This window comes from Thermobia domestica, chromosome 1 (assembly GCF_964235325.1).
Source record: "Thermobia domestica chromosome 1, izTheDome1.hap1.1, whole genome shotgun sequence".
NCBI classification, from domain to species: Eukaryota; Metazoa; Arthropoda; class Insecta; order Zygentoma; family Lepismatidae; genus Thermobia; species Thermobia domestica.
In genome coordinates, this window is record NC_137454.1 from 236,146,198 (window position 1) to 236,171,367 (window position 25,170).

Genomic DNA, 25,170 nt, shown 5'->3' on the forward strand with positions numbered 1-25,170 from the left:
CCAATTACTTTAGTGCTAAATGGCTAAGATAAAAAAAAACGTTTAGTTCTGAATAAGAAATGACTGGCGTTCTTTCAAATATCCGTAAACTGAAGACCTGTGAAGAGACTATATACGTAAATTACTCATATTACCTCTTCTCTTTAACCTACATTTAATTTCATTTTAACCTACATTTAATTTCAACAAACTAAAAAACTAAAATGATGACAAACAGTTTGTTGAGGTTTTGTTGTGGTCCTTCGTTCAGAAACAAAACTTCCGAAAGCACTAAATCCATCTTTTTCGACATGCAATTTGAAATGGATTCTTGCATTTGTTGACATGTTTCACCAATTAATTAACATATTTATACGTATATAGGTTATCAAATTTTGTGGAAAACTTTCCAAGTTAATGAAATTAAACTTAAATTCACTTTTAACTTGTGTAAATGTAACTTCGATCTACAATGTTCCTTAAACGTTTCCTTAAATATTTTGTTTCATGGACATCGTGCATTTTAATGTTTTGTTCGAGAATTGAGCCTAATGTTATCTATTCTCAGATAAGATCTACAGAATGCTGATTTTTTGATTGGTTGAATTGGAGTTTAGCGTCCCTTTTAGCAGTGAGGCTAAATGAAACGTATACTTACAGCTTAATATGAGATTCGATTTACTTCAGCCCCCACTGGAAATCAAACTCGGGTCTCCCGTTCCAAAGCGGGTATGGTAACCATATGGCTACAAGGGAACTGATGATTAATTTTCTGCATAAGTATTCAGTCTAATTATATATTTGATCTGTTAATATGCTTTCTTGACAGTCTTTTGTATGCCTTTTCAATAATAAGTAACGTATAATCAGAAGCTATGTCCCGGTTAAGACATACTAGTAGCCTAATTATTGACTAAAATTAATTAACATGTAAATTCTTGTAAATTTATCTCATATGTATAATCAAGCAAACAATTTATTGACTACTTCATACAGATTTGACTTCATAATGTCGAAATATTTGAGCATATTTCTATTATATGTATTCTCTTTACAGGAAAGAAAGCGTTTGCAAGTTTACTGAGAGTTTTCCACTTGGCTACAAGACAGTGTGCAAGCAGAAATACATATACAGGAAGTTGGTAGCTCTCAACAATGACGGCAAAGCATATCCTGAATTTTTTAGAATCCCTTCATGTTGTGCTTGTCATGTGAGAAGTGATTTGTCTCTAGGAGAGAGAATACGAGGATTAGATGTTACTCCTAGACCTAGAACTTCAAATTGTGGATGAGAATATCTGGTGCTATTAATTCTCTTATTGTTGTTGTTGAGATCAGATTTTATACGAAAAATATTGTATAAAGCACTTGTTTTAGACACACACAACATAAAAATGTAGACGTTTACTCTGTAAACTGATCAGAATTACGGATACAGAATAGTGCAGTTGTGTATTCGAATTAAATGACTGATTTGGATGTGTAACTGTAGTAACACAGTTGTAATTATACCAAAACAATAAGGAAAACATGGTGTTAGCGTTTCTGTACAGTAAATGCAATCATGATTTACATTTAGATAAGATTATGTACCTGTATTTTACTACATTGTACACTCGTGTCCAAAATTATTGACGCATGTCTAAATATATTGTAGGAATATAATTTGATAATGATTTTGCAGGGTACTTTTAATACTGATATTACGTATATAATCGGGAAATGTATATTTGTGGTAAATTTCATAGGAAAAGAATTGTAAATACGGAAATTATAATGAGTAAAATAAAATGTTACTAAATGGTAAAGAAGATTTTATTTTCGTTTTATTGTTCTTATTTACTGCTCTTTTGGCATGAAATTTACCACATACATGTATCTGCCAATTATACACATACTAACATTGTAAGAAATACCGGGAAAATTCGTTAGCAAATTATATTCCTAGAACAACATATTTATAGACATGCGACAATAATTTTGGACATGGGTATACATTTATATTAAATATTAATACAATTTACATTGCAACTTAATATTACTGTGAAGTTATGCGACCTCTTTTCACTGCTCGACTTAGTGTTGAAAGAAATCATTTTGTACACAATAAAAATAACTAGTTTCATAATAGCTATATGCATTTACACATAACAGTATCATATTTAGAATATGACCTATTTTTTAATTATGTAAGTAATGTTTACTTGCTAATTTATGTTTTATTGTTTGAAACTATAAAAGAATACATGAAAACAACGGCAAAAAGTTGGATAAAAAAATATTTTGTAAATAAATATTGGGCTTGACATAAAATTCTTACTATTTTTGAGTCTATACTTATTATCTGAGATAAAAACGATATAAACATTTGCTATATACAAAACTCATGTAAAATGTAATGTTTGGATTGACAAAAAATCTAAAAATATATATTTTCCAAACTTGGAGTAATATTTGTTTTGGTAAATAGTTTTGGAACTAAAAGAAAGGAAATCTTAAGGTATGTGTATGAACATTTTTCACTCTCAGAATTGAATAATAATATTGTTTATACTCCTTTTATTGAGTTGATATTCTTACTAGCCCTTAAATTTGCTAAAAGAAAATTGAATTAACACAAATAGTGAAACAAAAGAGTTCTCTGCATGTAACAATGAGTATAACGCTCAGTAGGGAAGTAAGTGGAGTAATTCGATCTCAATTATGTTTCCAGAAACATATAAACTTTTTAAATTCTAATATTTACAAATAAAATTTAGAATTTCTTTAAATGATTACAACTCGTACACAATTATTGAAAAACCATTTTAAAATGTTGAGCAGGCTTTAGAATTATATTATTGCCTAGAAAATGTGTCATAACTTTTCGTTTTTTCCAATGTTTAGTACATAGTCCAATTATTCTCTTTGAGCTAAAGGAAACAGATAATTAGTGAAAGTGAATGATTATGAAGTTGGTAGAATAATGATTTGGAAGGAAACAGAAGTATCCTGAAAATTTCTCGAATATGTTTTAGGTCACTACAAACTCGCATACTTTGGAATTGAACTGTCGCACCAGAGGAATTTCTTTCTTACAAACTTTCTCTCGCGTGAATCAGGTAATTTCTATCGCACATTTGCTGACATGGAGAAAAAAAAAATAGATCCAAAACACTACATACATTTTCTCGAGGAAAAAATGATTTATAACGATCAAAAAAATACATCAGAGGGCCGCGGTGACTCAGTGGTAGAGCGATCACCTGTGGTGCATGGGGTCCTGGGTTCAAACCCTGCTCCCACCAAGTGAACTTTGTGGTGGACAAATGCCGTGTGCGTGGGTTTCCTCGGGGTTCTCCCGTTTCTTCCACTTTCTTCATTCCACCATTTCATTCATTTCTCCGTCACCTTTAGCCTAGCCGGCATAACCGTGGGACGTAAACCTCAAAAAGATACATCAATACCAAGAAAATATTTTTGGGTTGTTTATGTAAGTTTAATTCACCACTATTTTCTGCTATGAGTAAAGTGTTGTGTGCAATTAGATATAGCTTCTACCCTAATTATCTGAAGCGAACAATTATACATCCTTGTTTTCAGCACACAATAAGCTAGAGATTGTTACGGTGGGAAATGTATCTAACTATCTGGAACACTTTAGAGTTGTAATGCCCCATCATCTTGCGTGATGGCATTACGAATACATAATTTCTGTACGTTCTTAATTTCCAAATACTTATTCTATCTTTATAATTATATTTTAGATCCATTCAAAATTATTAAATGATTTGTTAATTTGATGGCAAGTAAAGACTTGAAATTCTGCGCCAGAAAAGCTACTGTTGCCTTAAGAAGAAGAAATATAGAGAAAAAAATATAGATTTCAACCATGGAGTGAAAAATGTAAATGAAGATTTTTAAATTGTATCTTTTAAGAAATATTTTAGTCCTAGAGTAAAATGTTTGAACTTTGATTAGTACGGTACATTCAAGAGAAGCGTTGCTTAAAGTTTGTGTTCAATTATTATGAAGTGAATTACCTAAACCCACTCCGGGTTCTCATAAGTAATGTATCTTCCGATATTCGTATCAATTGTCTAAATTAATTATAGCCTCGTCAAAATTCCCGGCTTGTGTATAGCCCGCTTCCCCCAGTTCTTTGTCACCGGAACTGGAAGAGTCACTACTACTACTAGTGCTACTGCTACTACCACTACTACTACTACTACTACTACTACTACTACTTATATCGAGAACAGAACACAACCAATCCCTGCGGGGCTTCTAACCCGTTCCTATTACTACTACTACTACTGCTGCTACTAACTACTACTACTACTGCTACTACCACTACTACTACTACTTCTTATACTAAAGCTTCCTTACCACAAGATTCACATCTTAAATCTTTATAACATGCGATTCCGATTCATTATGAACTAGTATGAATCGTTAGAATCACTATGATTCGTTAAAAATCGCTGGGGGAAGCGAGCTATACTCAATCCAAATTCCCTGTTAACTTATACTATGTTATTTGTGCATTGGCTATTCAAATGGTATCAGTTCCAATAGAAGAAGGAAGTCGTTGATTTAATGTTTGCAAAAGAATGGTTTTCGAACTACATACTATTTTGAAGGTTGCATGTCGATTGGGGATTACGTCGAAAGGAGACTTACTTACATACTTCTGCTTGGAATAGGTTGACGCGGTATTACATACGTATTTGATTTATTGAGTTCACAATTGGTGTATGTCTGTTAAATACGTAATTACGACGAATAAAATGAAAATAAATATAATGATATTAAAATATTGCAACGAATAAAATGTTCTACGATGAAAGTTAATATAAAGGTGTATAATAAATATAGTGAAATAAATAAGTTAATATAAGAAAGTATATACATATATAAATATGATGAAAATGAAACAGGCATAGCTAACTTCTATGAACCAAGTGCTATTTAAAGTTATAGTTAAGTAAGAGTGCTAGTGTTAACCTAAAATCAACCATGCTAAACAACATAAACAACCTTCTGGAATAAACTGGATATTTAACATCAAACAACTCAACGGCTTGCAAATAATAGGAAATATATTCTACCAGAAACTAAACCTAATTATAGAACTTAATTTACACCTAGTTTTCGTTACAAACTAAACCTACAGCCAATGTATTTATTCATCACTGGAAACTCCAATCATTGGATTCATAAAAAAACTGAAGATAAAACAAATAGGCCCTATTTAATGATGCACAGATAATAGAATATAGAAACAGTTATGAAACTAAAATATTGTATTCCAATCTTGCTCTTCCAATTTATTGAGTTTGTAATAATAATTTTGAATCTGAAATTTCCTTGGTCATTTCTGCTATATATGTTAATAAGCTAAGTTTATACATATGCTCGATTCCTTGGGTAGAATGTTTTTCACTCCGGATCTGGAAAGCGTTATCTGATGCGCTAATGTTTCTGGAGCTACTCTCCAGATGGCAATCCAAAATATAGAGCTGCGTAGAAAAAGAGATATAATAAGGGCTGTCTCAAAGTCATAATGAAAATAGTGAGAAATACCACATAAACAAAATGTAGAAAAACGTGCTAAAACGTCTTCGAAAAAAATCTCAAAAGAGTGATAAGATGACATGTTAACGTTGAAAGTTTTGTGTTTCGTAACAGAAACGTAATTCTTCTCATACATTCATCTTCCATCCTAAAGCATAAAGTTAAGATGTTTTGGATTCGAAATTGATAGAATAAGACCGAATTATTTTTTAAATCATCTTAAGTGAGTGATTTTCCATTTTATAATTTTTCATTGTAGTTTCAAAGTGCACAAAAGAGTATTACTAGACTACGTTTGAGTAAATTCTGAAAATAAATGACAGCTTTTAAATAAAATTATCTTCCTATGTATACTTTAATAATTTTGGTTTGCATTTAGTTTGTAACTTAATTTTATTAGTTCTCACATAAATTTCTATACATACTGCATATTAAACAATGTTCGTTTTTAAATTTACGTTAAGAAAAATCTTCAAGAGGTATGGGACGTTTTACAACAGTGATGTACTCTTTTATCCTGATTTTGATATTACATTTCGTTACATTAATTTTCCTTTGCACTCGCATAAAACTTGCATGTATTTCAACTGAGATTTCGAAGTATATAGTCATTGTCAAAAGACTGAGCACACTACTGATTTTTCAGAATTCCCCCCCCCAAAAAAAAAGTTTTTGTTTCAACTGAGACAAATTTATTGAGCACGTTTGCATTCAATGAAATGCAGAGAGATTTACAAATTCCAGGCATTTGTTTGATTAATTTATCCACTTTTACGAAGCTATGATACTCCAGTAAAGAGCCTTCTAAAGATGATCTGTTTTCGTTGGCATTTATTTACAGACTATTCTGCCAAGTTAATCTTACCAGAGCTCGATATCTAACTAATCTGGTAACTGCGTTGACTATTCGAGTTCTTGGTGATGTAAGCGTATTCTTTGCATTGCAGATAAGAACTGCCTAGTTTGGAAGAATGTTTGGGATGGTAATCTTGTTGTAGTACAATATTTCTGCCTCAAATCCGTGTTCCTGATAGAATTCCATACCTTACTTAAAAGTTGTGAAACACGGTTTTGTCTATTCTATGAATTCAAACTAAATTATCAACTGGTAGTTTGTAAAGCATTCCCAAACAGTGATACTACCTTCTCTGTGCCTTGCTGTATTTATTACATGGTCGGGATAAAAGTCCTCTTAGGGACAATGACGCATAAACTTCTAGCAGTAGAAGGTGAAAAGTTGGAATTTAGAGTGCTCTCTTCTATTGTTCATCGTTTCAGTCTTTATTCTATTTTATTCTTTTGACCCGGGAGTATTTTTCTGTAATGCTTTTTGCATGAAGGAATGGTTTCTTTACGGCAATTCTACCCCCAAGACCATATATATGAAGGCACTGGGCAACTTCCTATTTGATACCGATTGAAAATGGCTCTTCCATAGTTCTATTGGTATTCCGTTTGCTTACTTTTCCAGTGAACTTGTTCTTAAGAGAAATAGTTGTTTTCAGACAATTATTGCGTTTTCATGTAATATTTACATCGCTTTGTGACTAGCTTTCACGATTCTGACGCACTGCTCCGCACGACCACTGAGCAATTTCTCTGCAGAGAATGACTCTTCTCTTTCAAACTAACCACTTGAACACGCGCTTCGATTCTTAGTTAATATTTTCTCTTCCGCATCTTATAGCATTTGCATGTTCTTTACACTATTTCAACTGGTTCACACGAATGAAAACAATAAGTTTGTATGTAACTGATTTGCATACAGTTTTACACATAGTATGACACAACTGAATAGCGCATACACAACTTCGTTGAAGTAAAGAGACCACTACTGACAAGGGTTCATTTACACACCACTAGGTATCGTTGAAACGATTTATCATGAAACAAAGCGTGGCGTTACTTGCCTGTTTATTAGTTATCTATTTATTGGCAAGCAGCTTTTCTCAATAAACTTGTCTCGATGTTAATAAGACCATGAATTTTTATACCCTTATATGAACAATGTTATTAATTTTCAAAAATGAGTCCAATAAACTTGGTTTAATATGGACACAGTACTTTCTATTTGGAAAATTCTGAAAAATCAATAGTGTTCTTAGACTTTTGACAATGACTGTCTATTTATATCTATCTATTGTCAGATTTTGAACATATGTTGAAGGAGAGAGAGAGTGACAGTAGTTGAAGGTTAAAGCAATTGATAAATTTACCACGTCATAACTATCAGTAAAATCGAGCCATCAATAGAAATATATTTCTTTATTGTATTGCTAATCACAGCTGTAACATAAATTTCTATTCTGTGCTATAACACAACAAACATAGAACATCATTCCACAACATACGAAACTTGAAACTATATAGTTCAACTGACAAACCTATCTAGTATTCAACTGAAATAATAATAATCAACTATCTATATATCATGAAAATGGCTTAATCATTTTTTACTTAGCGACGCAAATTGGTGGCCATATACACAATACTCAAAAATTTGATTTCCCAGAAGTATTCATGATATTAATTTAGTCAATTGATCATTATTTATGCTTCTCAAAGTAGATTTTGGTTCTTCAAACAAATTACTTACACAAAAGAATACCAATTAAAAAGTTTCTAATTATTTCATGTAATATTCTGTCGTTGTTAATATTGTTAGTTTCTGTGAAGTAGAAAAAATAGTCTTGTAAATTGTCAAGATTATAGCTTAATCGTTAATCAATTCAATTCAATAGTAATATTTATAATTATTAGATAATTTTGAAAAACTTTGGAGGAAATTCTTATGTCAGATTTGGTTTGGTAAAGTTGCACAGATTTTGCATGTAGCGTAAAATTTATACTTGGTATGGCTTATTAGAAAATCTTTGAAATCAATTCCTGCAACGAAAGAAGTAAATTCGATATTGCGTTGTCATTTATGGCTAGTACAGAGAACGTATATTTTCTTTCATAACGTCTTTTCATAATATAAACAATGGTTATGTCACTCATTTTTTTTATTTGTATCTCTTTACAATGATGATAATCTTTTTGTTGACATGGGTGATGTTATTCATCTGTGTTCATCGACATGGAAATTAAATGTTCTGTCCTGACTCAAAACGAGCAATATATTAAAATTTCTGGAATTTCAATTTTCTTGGAAATCTGCATGCATTCAATTGCATTAAAGTTGAATTTTATCTTCAACGCAATCTATTTAACAAACATTGCTTTGAACCTTTAGTTCTCCACTTTTAAGTGTCTCAAAATAAACATAAATATACTTTAAATGTTTGCAAGAGATTATCTCTGAAGGTAATGCATAATTACGACTTTTTTCCTCGTTTGTTAAATTCAATAGTAGTAAATTATTTGTAAAAATTGAAAACACAACTGACAGAAAGGTTGGGTTTAATTGTATACATGTACTAACAAGTTCGTTAGATAGATTTGTTGGGTAAACAGACAGAAAATAACGAGGACTAAATACTGATTATCTACTTTACTAAAGAACACTAATTAAAGCTGTCAACCAACCAAAATCTCTTTTAAAGCCCCAAAGAAATTTCACAACATATGTACTGACCATTAGCCTTAGGTTTAATTACATCAAATATCTATTTCAATCTAACCAATAGGTAACTTTATTCATTTCTTTTCAAATATAATACTGAATTCATACATTTGGTCACATCTGAAATTAAAGTGCTCTATAATCTCTAACCACACACATCAGCATATCAAGCAAACCATTTCTTGAGCCCTAGTAAGACGATTGCAAATGCTTATTAGGCTTCCAATGATTTGAAGATAAACTACACGTTTTTTTCTGGTTACCACAGAATATACCGCGTGCTTTTATATTGCCATTAATCCATCGCTACATAATGTCTGCCTTCTGTACCTTCTTGGTCCTTTCTTAGAAATGAAAACTTTCTTCTACAGTTCAGCAATTAAGTTTATCTACATAAACACCTTTAGCGCTTCTTTCTACATCTCCTCAATTTTGTATTATAATTATGTTTCGGGTAATTTGTTACAATTTTTAAACATACTTCACTTTCTGCAGACTTTTCATAGCATCTTCTCCAGTGTGATTATTTTTTGTAATCTTTTCTTTAATATCTCTCATATTCCTTTTCTTCTCATAACTATAGTGCTATATCTTTTGATACTTTCGAGTTCTAATCACCACTTTGCTTGCTTTCGAGCTTCTGAATCTTTCTTTGCAAAAATTCTTCTGAATCCATTGCTCTGGAAAAGCTCTTGTGCCCAACTACCAACGTTTAAGTATTAATGTGTATCACACTGAATAGCCGAAACTTTTTACAGATCTGTGAATCGTTAACAGAAACTATCTGTGTGCTTTGTTTTTTATTGCATTCCTTAGTCATTTTACCTATTTCCTTGTTCGGCTAAGCATTATTTCACTTCCGTGTAACCATCATCATAATAACTGAATCCAATTTGAAATGGCTTTGTTGGACACTAAAAAAACAGTCATAATCTGCAAAATCAGAACTAGAATAATAATCTTTCTAGTAGGATATTTGCATTGATATGGAATTTGACAGTCAATATATTTAGCAAAAGACATGCTGAATATGGCGTAGATTTGTCATTACAAGCAATATTTGATTTAGTTTCTATTTTGATGTTTTTAAATACTATGATCTTTAACTTATCTAACGCGTTTCTTTAATTATATTCTTGCACAATCCATATCTGTAGTTACTCTCCAGACAACTTACCCGTAGTATGTGGCGTGGTTATATGCATATACGTGTTTGCAGGACTAAGCCTTAATTCAGGATAGCGATTTTACCAAAGGAAGCTGATTATTTATTTGGTCAGTCAAACAAAGAATATTTTTTCTGGATTCATTTGGTGGAGACCGGGAGAGGACAAGATTTTTCACCAACATCGTGCAGTTTCACGTATTTCGTTAATATATTACTATGCTATTGATTATAATATAAGCGTTTTTTGAATTTTGATTTTTTCGTCGCAATTTGTGATACAAATTTAACTTTGCGTCACAATTTATAATTTTTGTATAGCATTTTAGGTAGTAATAGAAATGAAAATTTTCGTATCAAGAAACATTTTTATTTATCATAAACAGTATAATAATGAAAAGTAAGAGAGAAAAAGTAATGCCAATCATAATAAAGCGTTAACTTTATCATTCTACAAATTGGATAAGATAGTAGGCTACCTGGTTTTAAATGTTTTCATATGAAACCTTTTATTAAGTGCTGAATTTATAATGCCGTCAAGAAATAAGATATTGACACTCCACAACGAACGAAGTGAACTTTAGTTTTTATGACAAAACCACAGTAACTTAATTTCACATAAGTGCTAATATCCTAACTCAATATTGTAGCCAAGTACTGCCCAAATCTTTTTTTTTTCAAGATTTTAAACGTTGTAAATTTCCACTGCTTTCTTTAATCATTTCCATGAAAAACAAGGTGACGTAGGGAAAGAATGAATATTCTTGGGTTATACTATAAAATAACTATGTAAATGTCATGTATGAACTATTTATTAGAGCTTAAAACAACCTAAGGACAGAGGAGGGGCTAATGCTTAAGTCTCATATCTTCGATAGATATCTAATTTAAGAAAAGTAAATTGTCTTGCGTTTGGAAAGTCAATTGAGGCACTTTATTCCCATATGTTATACAACGATGAAGTGCATTTGATTATTTTTCGTCAATTCTATGGCTAGTGTCCAGTAATATGATCGGTAGACCATAGTGGATTGTTATGCGCTATTAAGGATAGAAAAGAGGCAGGCAATAGAAAACCTTAGGTTTTCGAGGGAAGACATAACTGAGACCAAAAAGGAACTTTTCTATCACGAACAAAAGACTATGTTACACTGCTTTTGTCGCAAAAATATCTCGCTTTAGTAATAAATTATGATCATAAATGCATCACATTTTGCGATGCAATTTTTTCGTTTGTATCACATTTCTATGATTTTGTGTAGCAATCAACGATGCAATACCGCTTAAATAAAATATTATATATAGTTTAAACTTAGGAGGAGCAGCGCTTTGTGCTCTTAAATGACGCGCCTGAAATCAAGCTCTGTTAAAGGTATTCATTCATCTCTTTAACGTTATCCTCATTCATTCATTGAACTCTCCTATCTATATTTTGCTAATCATATTATAGAAGTTGAAGAATAATAATTTCTCAAAATAACTTACTATTAATATGATAGTAGGAACAAAGTGTTATTTAACAAAGTGATTATGATTCTGAGACACTGATGATGAATTGCTTGATGACAGATACATAGTTAGTAAATCGGATAGAAACTTGACTACTCGTACTAATGGTGTCTTTTCTGTTAGCGATAAACCAAGACTGCAATGTTCAACCACTTCTTCCACCAGATTCTTGGATTCTATTATTGTAAAAAAGTTACTGTACACAACGATTCGTGGTCTTCTATATGTTGCACCAAATCTAGCAAATACTGTATATCAGCAATACATCGATTACTTAAATAGCCTTTTGCAACCGGGAAGTAATATATTTTTTAAATATGCAACTGGAATCAACCACACACAATCGGAGATGATTTTGATTTTCTTAATTCTACAAGCAATTGTCAGGAAATATTTAATTTCATGAATTTATATAACTTAAACACTCTAAATAATACTAAAAATGAACCAGAACTTTATGTGTAGTTCTAGCGAATATAAACTATCCTTTAATTGAACTTTTCTAGCAATGTAGTTCTAGCAAATTTTCTAGCGTTGTCCCGTTTCCTCCCACATTCTCATTGCATTTATTAATTATTTCATTACCACTCATAATCACTAATCCTTCTTCTCCTTTAGCCTAATGGGCATAAGCATGGGACGTAAAGCTAAAAATACGTTTCTTCCAACAGGGGTAGAAATTCCTGTTTTCCATTTTTCTTTTCGATACTAACAATAAATTTCATTAAGTCTGAAATGGCTAGATGGCAGCACCATTATTTTGGTAGCAATACAAAGAGTCTCTGCTTATAAATTTACTTGTTAAGATTTAGCTAGGTGCATCATTGTCTACTTTTTCTTTAAACTTCCGCACTCGTTCTTACGATATAAAAGTAGTCCTCAACTGTCCCGATTGTCAATAATGCATGGATTATGAATGAACTATAAAACCAAAATCTCTAGTTTAACTTAGTTTTATAACTAACTAGCATCAATTATCCGCTTCGCTGAGTTAAATTAAGAAAAAATAGTAATATGTTCCGTTAGTCAGTCACTTTTTACTATTACTAAAGCGCTCTTTGATATTGGTCATTTTCGGTGATTTTTATATATCCCTCTCCCCTCCCCATGTTGAGAAGCACGGCATCGGAAGTATCATTGTTCATCTCAGCAACACCAAAAACTATGAATTCAACACTGATATTAGTCATTTCGATCATTTTTATATATATCTCACCCTCCGCCAAGTTGTGGTTTTGAATTTGGATTTAAGCGACATCAGAAGTGTCACTGTTCATCTCAGCGACCCCAAAAAATATACATTCGACACTAATATCCGTCATTTTTGATCATTTTCAAATGTCTCTCCACCTCCCTTAACTTACACCGCCAAAGTGATATGACAATATCATATCGGATTCGAACTTCATCTAGGTTGAAAATTTGATCGAGATCGGTCCGATGTTTTAGTTATATACAGTATATATATATATATATATATATATATATATATATATATATATATATATATATATATATATATATATATATATATATATATATATATATATATATTCCTTGAAGTGAGTGTGACCCTGAAGTTAAATTGGATTAAAACTGTCACTATGCACCTCAGCGACTCCAAAATCTATATTTTTTCTAAATTCAACTCTAATATTGGTCATTTTCGATTATATTTTCAAAATGCCTCATGTTATTCTTATGGGGACTTTGCACCTTCGTATCTCAGTTCAGGTGTGACCTAGGGACCTGGAACAGGTTATTTGGATCATTTCTCTCAGAACTTTAAAACATTAAAATTTTATATTTCTATCTAGTATGGTTCATCTATCACCACCATAATCATCATTTAGAGAATTAGGCCATTTGAAATTACGTTGTAACTTTTGTAGTACATAAACTGCTACTCAACAAGAGCTGGTATGTTTGCAAAATCACGGCTTGTATCGTTGTTTGAGACAAGATTTGCGGGGGGTGAGGGGTGTGAAGCGGCAAATTATTTAGAGCAAAGGGGCTCACAATATATAAATACGGGCTTGCATGTATATGACGAGGTTTCGTCTCCAGGTCGTACCGAGTCAATGTGAGTCAAAGGCCTATCCGAAGCAGACTGGAACATGGGTCTCTCCAGCTCTTCGAGTCCGGTGGATCAGCCATTACCAAATTGCTGACTGTACATTACCATTACCTCTATGTCTCAGGTCCTCTTCAAGCTCTCTTTTTCCTTCTGTGTTCTCCCTACTGGTAATTGATTCACTTTCCAAATCATGTATGAAGCTCTCTTGAAACCATGGAGATTAGTGTACGTCCCTTTGGCGTAGGAGGCCAGGGTTCGGTCATGAAACACTAAAACAATGTTAGAGCTCTAACAAGGAACCCTAGGTATCTATCAGAGCCCGATTTTCATGAAACTTTGTATATAGAGAGAGTACCTTGGGAAACTCATACAGCTAAAATTGTAGCTGCAAGATATTGGACACTAGGGCTCGAGAAAGATAAAATGTGGAACGTCAGTACATTAAAGACATGGTGAGAAAATGCACGTTTTTCTTTAAAACTGGTCATTGTAACGACACGAAATAAGTATACATGGATACGAGATGGTAGATATGTTCTGTTAAAAGTTATAAAAAGAATATCCGCCATCTTGAAAGAGACCATGTTGAAACTGGTGCGATTAGTGTAAATGAGAAGAGAGACGTGCGATGCATCAATTTGAACTTAAATAGACACAAAAACCTGTTGGTGAGGTCTGTTGTGGCATTACATTATTTCTGTGCTTCTTGTAGAGTGTTTTAGGTACAAAATGAGCAAAGTGTAGTCATGACACTCGAGCAGATGCAGGTTATGGAGCGCTATGAGTGGGATCAGTTTAACTAGAAAAACAGCCAAGTATAGTTTTAGCACTACATGATTTGTGTCAGAGTCAACATGTAATTGGTATGAATCTACTGATATGATGGGTTCAACCTTCATAATAATACCATGGTTGGCATTAACTTGTAACTATTTATTATAATTCAATTTATTCGAACAGAAATCAGAACGTCACATCATACCCTCCATCTGCTCGAGTGTCATGAGATACCTCTGCTCATCTTGTACATAAATCACTCTACCGGAAGCACAGGAATAACATAACCCCACAACAGACTTCACCAACAGGTTTTTGTGTCTATTTACGTTCAAATTGATGCATCGCACGTCTCTCTTTTCATTTACACCAATCGCACCAGTTTCAACATGGTCTCTTTCAAGATGGCGGATATTCTTTTTATAACTTTTAATAGATCATATCTACCATCTCGTATCCATGTATGCTTATTTCGTGTCGTTACAATGACCAGTTTTAAAGAAAAACGTGCATTTTCTCATCATGTCCTTAATGTACTGACGTTCCACTTTTGATCTTTCTCGAGCCCTAGTGTCCTAACGTCTTGGACACTGCAGCTACAATTTTGGCTGCACGAATTTCCCTAGATACTCTCTCTATATACAAAGTTTCATGAAAATCGGGCTCTGATAGATACCTAGGGTTCCCTGTAAGACGTGAATAAACTAATGTTACTCACGAGATTCGTGATTTTTTCCCATTCGTCTCTAATTAGAGAAGGTACTACTGGTGTGGACTGACGTTTCCTTTTCGAGACTAGACGAGATAATTGTCGTTTCATAGGCAACACTAGTTACGTTTCATCAACAATCGTCATGTAAGTTTAAAATATAATATTTTTTTAAAAGAAAATAAAAAATACATAAAAAAATAAGTTATAGTTCATATGACAGATTCAAATTTTGATACGACTTTTTTTTTTTTTTTTAAATAAACTTTTATAATTTTGCTCACATTTCATCTTAAAGTATAACTCATTTATTTTATAAGGCATTACAAAACGTAATTTACTGATGACAAATTTTGTTCTCTCGCTTTTTAAAAATGAAAATCGTACATAATAATTTTGATGATTTACTCTGTCTACTGTTTGTCGAAAAAAATAGAAGATATATATATAAGATTAAACTTACTTTTTGTATGTAACACTGAAATCCGTCAGACCGTGAGCTATGGCTATTCTTGTTTCTATCACAAAATTTTCGACAAACTTTTTTTTAAAATAGAATATAATAAATTATATTCAGACTCGTATATTAAAACAAAATAAGTAATGTCTAGGGTAATTTACTTAATAAACAGGTTTCTAACTCATAATCTTATCTACATATGAAATCATAACACATGAGTTACCTCTATTAAAAGTTTTTTTTAGAAAAAGTTGATAATTCTTTAAAAGTGAATGAGATATACCTATTTGGTATTCTCTTCTCTAATTCCTTAATTTTTCTCTAGTTTTAGTAAACTTTATTAAGCTAAGGTTTTTCTACTTATGTTCCTCTGGCAGACAGAAGGGTTAGCCCTCACTAAAAGCTTCCTCTGTCAACCTTAACTTATAAAGGGCGTTAACTCACTACATCAAAAGCCCTGGCCTACGACCTTATTTCGTGTACTCCCTTAAATAGGAGATGCACTAGAAGGATATCTATCTAAATACTTATTATAGGGATAGGTAGGTAAGGAGAATGAGTTTGCCTTATAGTAGCGAAAGATCCTTAAATATATTTGGCAGGTAAAGGTTAGATAAGAACCATACTCCCTGAATTAGGAGATGTGATTAAAAAAATCTAAAAACTTTATCAGTAACCTCTTACGAGTTTACTTCGAGGGATCGAACCCAGTAATCTGTGTTCAGAGTATTCATAAAAACCTAATGTGTCCTGCAAAAGGAACAAATTACTTTATAACCGACCAAAGCCGTATACAGCTTCAGTTTTGAACAAATACTCAAAAATTCTAATATCACGGAATTGTTAATCTAAATGCCATATCCACTTAAATATGGAATGCAGCATTTCAAGGATCAAATCCTGTCCCTATTCTACAGGGCCTAATTCCCCAGCAAAAATCTGTTTCTTGAATTAGTATAAGAATTATATTTCTATATCCCTTCTTCTCACAGGACCTCATTTTAGTCCAAGAAAGAAGTCCCTTAAAAATGAAAACCTACTAGAAGGTAGAACCTAATATAGCTCATGCCTTCTGTCCTATTTAAGACTCGGAGAACCTAACGAGTCCAAGCAAGACCTCCGTAAATACTCCCCTTCTTTTACTTGAAGTAATAATTTTCCCTTACGGGGAGAAAAAGCTCCCACTCGACTCACCGAAACGAGTTCGTCCTACGTACTACATTCTGGAGACTATTCAAAGTCTCCCCAAAATTGACGGTAAACTGACCCCTTCCTTGTAAAAATTTTCCGTTTATATAGGAAAGTTATCGTATCCTAAGCTATGTAGAAAAAGCGAGCGTTGGGAAGGAGGGTTCTCCTACCAAAAGGAAGCTTTCTCTGAATGCTTTGAAACTGTTATTCTCTGAAACAGAGTTGCTATCTAACTACAGCATTCTTTTTACTAGAGGTATTTTTTATGTAATAGCTGAAAATAGAAATAATATAAATATACACAGTAAATACAACAATTACATTTACATACAATTAATAATAATAATAATTAATCACCCAAGGCCCAGATCTGGATTCCTTAACCTAATAATAATAATAATAATAATATATATATATATATATATATATATATATATATATATATATATATATATATATATATCAATACCAATATACCGATATACGTAAAACAATATTTAAATTTAAAGCATCAATATATTTAAACATAAAAACCAGCAAGTGACCCAAAAGTGTCACCTGCACTGCAACGACTTGATGTAAAAAGGTCATTGAGATAACTGTAATTTATGAATTAAGACAACTTTATATTGCTGTTTGTTTACAATGGTTTATCTAGAATAAAGCATTTGTATTTATTTAATATCTTGTTGCACTTGACAATGTAATGGCTTCTTCTTTTCGAATTTTAAAAATTTCAGATTTTGGGCTAGATTTGATTTCAATAATAACTGCAGTATGAAAGATTAGTTACTCAAATTTTAAAAATAGGGATGTGAAAGTTCTATTGAGGTAATTTTCATCTTATAATAATAATAATAATAATAATAATAATATGAAAAAGAAGAAGAAGAAGAAGAAGAAGAAGAAGTACGAGAACGTGTCAGTTTGTAGGTAATGCTAATTCCTAAAAGTTAACACTCGCCGCTCCACACCCTGACTATTATAGGGAGCTAGCTTGTTTACCAGCGGGGGCTGAGGTAAAGGGGAAAGGATTTCAACAATTTTTCTGACTGACTCTTGCAATACTCTCTTTTCTCCTTCTATATGTCAGCGTTGCCAGGGTTAAAAATTTGTCACATGAATGTCATTCTGAAGAGTTAGTGTGAGTTGGTTATTTGTTGTGTACTGTTGTGGTTGCGGTTTTGTTGCTTATTATTAATTTGACAATGGCTTCACAGTGTAAGAGAGGGCAAACTATACACAGCGAAGCTAGAGAAGTAATAAGGAAGGCCATAGTGCAGTGCGACGAAGAAGCGAGGAAGAAAAAACTGTAGCATTTGTTATCACAGCCTAATTTGCGTGTGTCCACGTATACAGGGATCTTCGATAGGGATTGCATAATTGCATAAACTCTTTGAATTAAGTGAGTATTAGCTGAATTTTTTGACAACGCACTGGCAACCCTGCCCAGGACCGTCGAGTGACCGTTTCTTGGCAACGGGGTGGGGAACCTGCCAATCAACTCTGAATTCCTTAGCCTCGCATTAAAGCTAGCTCCCTATAATACCTGCTTCCAATAGATGGCGGGCAAGTTACTATCGTAACGATTATATTGCGACTTGAAAACGAAATTGTTTCCATTCAATTATTCTGAAAGTAATAGTGATGATGCTGAGCATGAACATGCTTTGCTGTTTATTCTTAAGACAAGAACCGTAGCCATATACAGGGCCGGATTTAGCATTTTGGCGCCCCTAGGCCCAATATTTTTTTCCGCCCCCTGGTCTGGTTAAAGTTACTTTCCTAAAAACTTTTATTTAAAAAATTATATCAGGCCTATATGTTAATTGCTTAAACACCATTCCACGGTGCAATTTTATCTTTAACTTTACCAACAATTATTTGTTCCAATGAACTTCAAAATCAGAATGCTTTATTAGCCTGATTTTTTAAAATCAATTCAAAAAGTATGTTATGGCTATTTATTTTTATTTGTAGATATTTTTTATTTTTTTCTCTCGGCCTTGCGCCCCCTAGGAGCTTGCGCCCATAGGCCCGGGCCTACCGGGCCTATTGGGAAATCCGGCCCTGGCCATATACATGTTTATACATTAATATTTGTGTGTAACCGCAAGTCAGTTGATGGACAAACTAAATAAAGTTAAGATAAACAATTTTTAATTTTGAATTATGCGTGATTTGAACCTATAGCGTACAACAAGGTAAAAGCTTGCAGGATAACCACTACCACTATTATTACTACAGTGAAACCTCTCTAAAACGGACAGCCATGGGGAATCAAAAACTGTCCGCTGTAGAGAGGTGTCCGCCTTCAAGAGGTTTCAGTATTTTGTTGTGTAAATTAGTAAGCAAGGTAATATACAAGTAGAAAAAATATTTTTGCATGAATCACGTATTTACGAATATTACATGCATTATCCTCTGTCATCCAATACTCTATGTTCGAGGCACAACATGGAAATAACATGCTATAGTTCTCTGCACTTTACACTTATCAGTACTTCGTTCGTTTTCAGTATGGCGCTATAGTTTGTGGGCTAATTGCAGTCCTGAAGTGTCCTTTTTGAGACAATATATTTACCTGAGGGCAAAAAATACTAAACTTGTCTTCTGGTTGGTTAGAGACTCTAACGAGACAGTAGCATAACGTGTCATCCCTAACGGCAGGCAACTGTATTCACTTTTGTGTCTAAAACAGCTTGGGTGGGAGTGGGATGCAGGCAAAGGACATAAGAGTGTTGTTAAACAGAGAAGCTTCGTCTGGGTTGCTGAGCAGACACTTGAGGAGGCAAAATGTTCTCACAATGCTTTCTTGGTGACACATGAATGAATTACTAAAAATGTATTTTTACTACATTTTCAACTTATTTCTAGAGAAAGTGTCCGTAATACGGAGGTAAATAATACCTATAAAAGACAGAAAAGACTGTCTGTGTCCGTACTAGAGAGTGTCCGCTTTTGAGAGGTTTGCCAATATGTTTTTTCCTATTCCAGTGTTTGGGGATTACAAAATATGTCCGTTAAGGGAGGTGTCCGCTTTATAGAGGTGTCCGTTAGTAGAGGTTTCACTGTACTACTACTACTATAGTGACCGCGAGGACTGTGTAAAGCCTGGGCTCTACACCAATCATAGAACTGCTTTTCTTCACGTATGATGCATCAGAAGGATTTGGTACAATTCGTGCAGCTGCCTTCCGAATGCATATTTGAGAAAACGTGAAACAACAGAAGTGCAGCAATATTGTTGCTAAACTTAGAAGACATGACGAACGAGCGACAAAGAAAACAAAGTTTAAAGAACACGAACAATTATTCGAATTAAACGGTAACAATAATAATAGCAAAATATAAAACAACAACAACAAAAACAAACAAAACTAAGCTTAACGGCGATCAACAACATTGTACCCTTAGGAGATGTTCTCCATATAGCGTGAGAGATAACAATGAAAAAATTTCATGGATGGAGGTTGACGATCGAAACACCCTTACGTTTTATTGGATGCTACAATTTGTAGTTCTAGGTCAAGCTTCATGATTCTGTGCGATCACTATAATAATAATAATAATAATAATAATAATAATAATAATAATAATAATAATAATAATAATAATAATAATAATAATAAATTTCACTAAGAAGCGATTAATCTCTTCTGTCATGATTGTAAGCAATGTACTTTGATCCAGATATTAAAAGTAAATAAGTCGCTCCAAACAATTGATGACTGCTTTGTAATTCCACGACTAATAGCAGTAATAAAGATTTTGTCCAAAGATACTTCCCAATAATCGAGAAGACCTCAGAATTACCTGCTGTGTTAGTATTAGTTTGGTGCTGCTATTGCTGCCATATGACTTCAGTGACCAGTTGTTTCTGTGATCTATCTTGTACCTCCTGTATGTAGCTTGTAAGACATATTTCTTTCATAGATAGTCTATAGTAGTTGCGATGACTGTTGATTTCTATGATAATGGTGCTTGTGAGTAGTGGCGTGTGTATGTTCAATGGTTTCTATGACCGATCTTTGTGGTCTGTCACCTAAATCTTAAAAAAAAAAAAAAAAAGTTTCAACCCTTTCCATAGCAGACGTAAATGAAACAACTCAACAAATTTCCTTTTAACTATTTAAATCTTTACCGCAAGCCAAATACTAAAGTGTCCTTCGTACAGTTGTGAAAATACATCGTTTTAAAAAAGAAGTGTGGTGCCAGTTTTATTTCAACAAGTTATATCATATTCATGACGTAACTGATAAATCTATTCCACACTATTAAGCAAATCATGTACAGAATTCAACACCACTTGAATGCCATTTAATCTCAAACATATCTGGGGAAATACCAAAATGCAAATGAATCAGAAGCATAAAACTTGCTTAAGAACTTGGACTAAGGAATAAAGTATGGTTCTATGTAAATAAGTTGGTTCACCTTGTCCAGTCTTTCCAGCAGGGTAATAAATGACAGGCTGTGTGCGTAGATAAGAGATGCTGTTGACGTCTACCATAAGAGAATAATCCATTACGTTAGCAGAAGCGAAAAGAAATTGCCGTGAGTATGCATGATGGGATCTTTCCTAGCTAATATATTTTTATTCATTGACATTAAAGCAGCATTCGAGCCTCTGAAACAAGTTTCATTTGAATGTGCAACTGATGAAACATGTTAACTGCTGGGATACTGGTTATCAACGCACTTGGGAACTTTATTTCCGCTCACAAATCAAAATGTAAGGTCATAAACGAAATATGTTTTAAAAAAGCAATAGAACGTGAGATGTAGTTGATTCCTTTAACACTTATACGATAATATAGCTTAAAACAGATAAACAAAAATAAATAAATTGTTATTTTCTGAAGAATTAGCAAAAATAATAATAATAAAAGAAAATGCCGAAAAGAGTTGTTTGTAGGCCATAATTTATACCGTTTGCCAAATATTGTTGGGTCATCAAATCTTGGAAGTTCAGGTGTGCAGGACATGTAGCGAGAATGGAAGAAAGTATGAACGCTTTCAAAGTCTTAATTGGAAGTTCAATCGGAAAACGATCATTAGGAAGACCTAGGTGCAGATGGGAGGACAATATTAAGAAGGATCCAGGCCTGTATCCAGGTCTAGGGGTCTAGGGGACCGGGCCCTCCTAAAATTTGGCTGCCCCTCTAAAATTTTCACGGTAGACTGGTAAATGAACTATAATATGGTTGCATCGGGCCCCCCTAACTTCGGCTGGGCCCCCTCTACATTTTTGGGCTGGCTACAGACCTGGATGGATCTCGCAGAAATAGGAATCCAAAGAAGAAACTGATCCAGTTGGCTAAGGATAGAAGCCAATGGAGAGCTTTTGTGAGCGCGGCATTGAATCTCCGGGTTCCATAGGCCATAGAGTTAGTTAATTAGTTGTTTCTAAGCATTAATTGAGACCGACGGTTATATGAATAATCAAAATGCATGTATTTAACAAAGAAGAGCACGTACAGTAAAGATTTAGTTTTTTTTCTTACAGTACACTGTAATTTACATAAATGAATTGTTTACAGTAGCTTACAACATACTGTATAGATTTAAATGTACAAAAACAAAAGACTTGAGAAAATTGACGGAATTGCCCAAATTTGTCCAGAACTTAAACAAATGTAGTACGCATACATACGTGCTTCTTCTTTTTTGAGTATGCGGATAACTGATGTTGCGGATAATTTACATGCGGATAAACGACTTTCTACTGTAGAAATTTTGACAGGACATTAACAACTACCGGATCAAACGTAATGACCACATATTATATAATAATATTATGACATAACTAATTAAAAAAGCAAATATGCAATCAAATTTTAGAGTGCCTAAGTATTCACTTGATTGGTTGGTTAAAGTTTAGGATACCTTTCTGCTCTGAGGCTATGTCCCTTTCAGGTACATAAGTAAATGAAAGTTTTGAGATATGATTGTTTAGAGTAATGAATTAATATAAGATTGTAAAAAGTCAAAAGTTGGATTTTAAATTTGACCTTGGCAAATGACATTTAATTTTGAAACATATCTGTCTCAGCAAATTTTAACTGTAATACTGAACTTAGTCTCCCTTCCTAATGTATTTAAGGTTTTAGGGTGAATGAAAGTCGATTAAAACAGTCTAAGTGTGTCAGACAAATACACATTACACTGTTCGAAAACATTATTTGATGGTTTCCAATACGCAACTTTATACACTAAACCAGCAGTTCTCAACCATTGTGTCGCGACACATTGGTGTGTCACGCAGTCTTCTAGGGTGTGTCGCGAAATTTTAGAATTTAAAAATCATGAAGAATGCAATAATAAGTAGTTGAAATCAACTTTGTGATAGACTGTACCAGTCAATGCTTTTAGCAGCAGCAATAATACTCAGTACAACATAGTCATTACATTATAAAAACTTATAGGTTACACTTTTATAATTATATTATTATTATTATTATTATTATTATTATTATTATTATTATTAATAATAATAATAATAATAATAATAATAATAATAATAATAATAATAATAATAATAATAATAATAATAATAATAATAATAATAATATGAAACAAGTGTGTCGCGATGTTCTATAGTTCAGTAAAGTCCGTCGTCAGTCAAACAAATTGAGAGCCACTGCACTAAATACTCCTTTTCTTTGTACTTGATTTTGTCATTTTGTGAATGTATTGATGGTGGTAAGAAGAAAATTCTTCATTTCACATTTGTGGAAATGAACTTTTGCGACTGGAATAGTTATTTATAAAGCTTCTGGACACATACTGTCGAAATGCTAGCCATGACATTTGATTCCTTTTACCTGTATATTTTGTTACTCGGTGATAAGTATTTTTGAGGTTAAATTACCATTGAATATAGTTCACGAGAAAATTGAAAAAAAAAAAATTATAGCCATGAAAAGTATGTCGTTCATCGCCAAAAGTAACTTGAAGGTTTTTATTCTGCTAAAAAAAAATATTGTTTATTTTATTTATATACCGTATGTATAAAAACGTAAAAGACTATTAATTAACAAATTGATTGTATTGGTTTCTTGTATTCTCCTAACAGGAACATCCATACTCCTAATCCAGGATATGATCAAAACGCATCCAGGATATGATCAAAACAGGGGCTAACCATAGTTGGCGCTTTATCAAGTATAAAGGAAGTAGGATTGAAGCCTATTTTACTCAGTGTATAACTGAGCGGCAAGGGGGATTATAGTCCCTATAGCCCTCCCCTTGGATACGCACCTGCTCCTATTAATGACTAACTAACTAACTATACTAACTGTTACTTGTAACTAACTAACTATAACTTTTTTGATTTATGTAACTTTTTATTATACTTATGGAAAGCCCAAAATTAATTTTTGCAGGCGACTCTGCATAGGTGTCGTTACACCACTGGTTTCAAGATCCATAACGGCAAAAGTTCATTCCCCACTGTTTATATACATGGATATATACATGGTGTTAATATATCTATGAATATATATTATATTGGTTGAAATAAATAATTTGAATGCACATTGATATTGCTAATTTTCGATCATTTTAATCTGTCACCCCTCCTCATCCGCAAGAACTATGGATTCAACACTAATACCAGTCAGTTTTGACCATGTTGCGGCCATGGCATCGGAAGTGTCACCGTTCATCTCAGCGACCCCAAAAAATATGGATTCAGCACTAATAACGGTCATTTTCTATGATTTTTAAATATCTCTTGCTCCCCTCCTCAAATTGCGGGTTTGAATTTCAATTTAAATGGGATCGAAAGTATCACTGTTCATCTAAGGGACCCAGAAAACTAAATTCGACACTGATAGTGACCATTTTCGATCATTGTTATATATCTCTTTCTCCCCCTCCTCCGAGTGGCGGAGCTGATTTTGTATTTAAACTGGATCGGAAATGTCACTGTCCATCTGAATGATCCCGAAAACTATGGATTAGACACTAATATTGGTCATTTTCGATCATTATTATATATAGGTGCCGCTCCCCCATCTCCGTGCTGCGGCACGCGTCAGAATCGTCGCTGTTAATCTCAGCTACTCCTAAAACTATAGATTCGACACTAATTTAGTCATTTTCAATCATTTTTAAATCTTCATCCCCCTCCCCTATGTTGTGCCCTCCACCTCTTTAACTATCAGACCCAAATTTG

At 33.1% G+C, this 25,170-nt stretch overlaps 1 protein-coding gene across 1 annotated transcript in view; it reads left to right on the forward strand.

Moving 5' to 3' along the window:
* LOC145694707 (uncharacterized) overlaps nt 1–8,113 on the forward strand; it is a 114,237-nt gene extending 106,124 nt beyond the window's left edge. Inside the window, exon 6 of the mRNA XM_081771237.1 lies at nt 1,037–8,113. Within this exon, the coding sequence (XP_081627363.1) occupies nt 1,037–1,271 (235 nt within the window). The 3' untranslated portion in view covers nt 1,272–8,113. The remainder of the gene's footprint in view (nt 1–1,036) is intronic.
* The last annotated feature ends 17,057 nt before the right edge of the window (nt 8,114–25,170 follow it).